General features: G+C 36.0%; 1 protein-coding gene across 1 annotated transcript; it reads right to left on the bottom strand.

The window, feature by feature from the left end:
• Nucleotides 1-633: 633 nt before the first annotated feature.
• Nucleotides 634-2,598, bottom strand: LOC121207778 (KIN17-like protein). Its single transcript, XM_041078158.1, has 2 exons — nt 2,381-2,598; nt 634-2,049 (listed from the first exon to the last, which is right to left on the bottom strand). The coding sequence occupies exon 2, from the start codon at nt 2,016-2,018 to the stop codon at nt 834-836; it is 1,185 nt and encodes a 394-aa protein (XP_040934092.1). The 5' UTR covers nt 2,019-2,049; nt 2,381-2,598; the 3' UTR covers nt 634-833.
• Nucleotides 2,599-2,887: the final 289 nt, after the last annotated feature.

Raw genomic sequence — 2,887 nt, 5'->3', positions numbered from 1 at the left:
AACTGAACCAATTGGATGCACACCCTTAATATTAATCCATTTTATACTTTTTAAAACTTGACTCAACCAGAAATATGAACTTAAAATATTACCCAAGTTCACCCGTATGGATAAAACATCAAAAACAGTTGATCATAAGAAAGCCTTTGTTTAGCCACCTGACTAATATCCACAGTGGCTGTTCAAAGCATTATAGTGAAAAAGCCATCTTGCATATACAAGTTTTGGAGACTATTAGTTCTAAAACGAATCATCGAACTCGGACCCGAGCTTGAATAAGATGATATAAAACAGATCGGATCAAAATCTGATCCAGGCGGTGAACAAGTCTATGCAAAATCCAATCAAGAGCGCATGTATACCAGATGCTTAAGGCCACTAAGCATTGTAACACTAATAAAACTGCATGAAACAAAATTTCTAGCAGAAACAAGTTTTGCTATAGGCAGAAGTCTAGCTATTTCAGTTGGAAATGGGGCTTTGCTATCAATGGGAACCTAGATCACATTTCATAAGGTTGGCTACCACCTTACCACACAACAATCATTCCACAGATTTGACATTAACTTGGAGGCAAATATTATCAAATTCACAAGCTACCAAACAATAAGGCATCACAAGGTGCAACAGATGTAGAGGTAGAATGCTGAAAGTTTTCCAGATAACTGATATAAAGTTTCAACAAGGACTATTAGCATTTATCAAGCAAAGGATACATTACCAAACAAGAACCATGCATTGCAAAACTATGGAGTTTTTTTTCGACGAACAGCTGACAAAGAGCATAAACATTAAATTCCATCACTGTAAGCCAGAATTCCAGGCATAACTCATTAAGCAACTTTGCAAATATCCTCATACTCGATAGCCTTAAGCACTCTGCCATCATATACTCCCTTCTCTATCTGCACCTTTGCACAAAACTTCTCTGTATCCACACCTAACAATCTTGCACTTGACCCACGATACGCTCCGTTTACTATCCTTACCATACCCCCAATTTGTGGAATCACAGTTTCGAGCTCTTCTTGGTCAACTCGTAACACGTGATTACTCTCAAGCATTTCAATCTCACCTACATACCTATCGATAACTTTCCTCACAACTCCTTTCTGCTTATAGTACCCCTTTTGCGCCAATGCCTTACTCATCACCTTCACAATGATCCCCTCACAAAGCCAATAGTCTTTCCTATTACTCCTCTCCTTTGCTTTCTCTTCTTCCCTCATCAACTCTTCCAAAGCATTTTTTCTCCCACTATTTTCTTTCCTCTCAATCCTGGCCTTTGCCTTCATCTTCTCGTTCTCTTCATCTTCAAAAACCAACCGAGCAGTACTCGAACTCTCCCCTTTCTCACCTTTCACAACACTTCCTCCTCCTAAAGAAAACCCTATTTTCATTCCATTCTCTAAATTCACCTCTTTGATTACAGCTTTTTTCTCGTTCTCCTCAGCTTCTGAAGGGTTTTTTAACTGCTCAGCTTTCTCAATTTGCTTCTGAATTTCCCTTTCGTGTTTCTCTTCCTCTACCATATCCAATTTAATCCTTTTATTCTTCATTTTCTCCTTAAAAAGCGTCTCTGAATCTCTATCAATATAAGTAATAAACCAACCTTTGGGTGTCTCATCAACCTTACATTTCCCTGTCCTTCCCAAATACTTAACGAACTCAGTTAACGTAGCCCATTGGGTCGAATTCATATGAACATGATGTCGGTCATTAATAAACTCATTGTAAACAACAGTGGCAGCGACCCGACTGAACCGGTGGCTCCGTTTCATAAGGTCGAGGAAGTTCCGTTCAAACTCTTCAGAGTACCCAGATACGACCCGGTCAGGGTTTTGCCCAAAGATCTGCATTTGACGTTGGTGAGATTCGCTCATGCAATGGCATTTGAATCCGTTTTCGTCTCGGCATTGCTTTTGGCACATTTGACAGTACCATCTCAACTTCTGGAGACCTTTGGCTTTGATTCTATTTGCGATTGCTTTGGGGGTTAAGAAATCATTTTTTCCCATTCGCGAACAAATCGAAAACCCTAGCTAGGGTCTGGAAAAATAAATTAAGCAGAAATTACAATTGACGAACAAAACAATGACGATTAAGCAGGCATTACAATTGAACAAAAATTAAATCAATCATAAACTACAATTAAACCAGAAAATCAATGAGGGAAAAATATTGAATTTCCTCCTAACTCGATAGCTTTAAAAAAATTCGCCTTCTCAACAAAGCTAACAGAGAGAGATTATGAGATGAGACCGAGAAACAAACAGTTGAATGGAAACACACAAAAATCAAATATAGCAGAGATCAGATAACTGAAAATCTAATGTCTCAAGTAGAAATCAACCTTCAAGCTTAGGGCTTTTAAAATTACCTTATTTAATTTCCTGCACTTTCGGAAACTTCAAGGCAAGAGAAGCTTTGGGTCAGGGCCTGGAGGCGAAGGAAGAGGAGGAGAAGCTTGGTCGGCGGCTAGGATGTGGGAGGAGAGCTGGAGTCGGCAAATTTTAAACGAAATTTTAGAAAAGCTTTTCTCGAAAGTTGAGAATTTTTAATATAAAATAAGATTATGGCGTAAATAAATAATAAAATATCTAATTACAGTATCTTTATAAAATATTTATATAAAAGCTTGATTGAAATTATAAAGTTAAAAGATATTAAAAATTTATCTATATTTTTTAAAATTTTATTTCAACATATAAAAAAACTAAAATAATCATTATAATATATTTTTTGTTTTTTAAAATAATTTAATATTTTATAATTTCTCAATTGAATTGGGAATTTGATAATTTTTTAATTGAGTTAAAGATATGTGAAATTAACTCAATTAGTCACTTAATATAAAGTACAAATAAAGATTTTATATATTACGCTG

This window comes from Gossypium hirsutum, chromosome A10 (genome assembly GCF_007990345.1).
Source record: "Gossypium hirsutum isolate 1008001.06 chromosome A10, Gossypium_hirsutum_v2.1, whole genome shotgun sequence".
In the NCBI taxonomy this organism is placed as follows: domain Eukaryota; kingdom Viridiplantae; phylum Streptophyta; class Magnoliopsida; order Malvales; family Malvaceae; genus Gossypium; species Gossypium hirsutum.
Note: the sequence above shows the minus strand (reverse complement) of the source record. Positions and strands in the feature narration are given on the sequence as shown.

Coding starts and splice junctions, on each gene's coding strand:
- LOC121207778 (XM_041078158.1), bottom strand. CDS start 2,018: ATGGGAAAAAATGATTTCTTAACCCCCAAAGCAATCGCAAATAGAATC.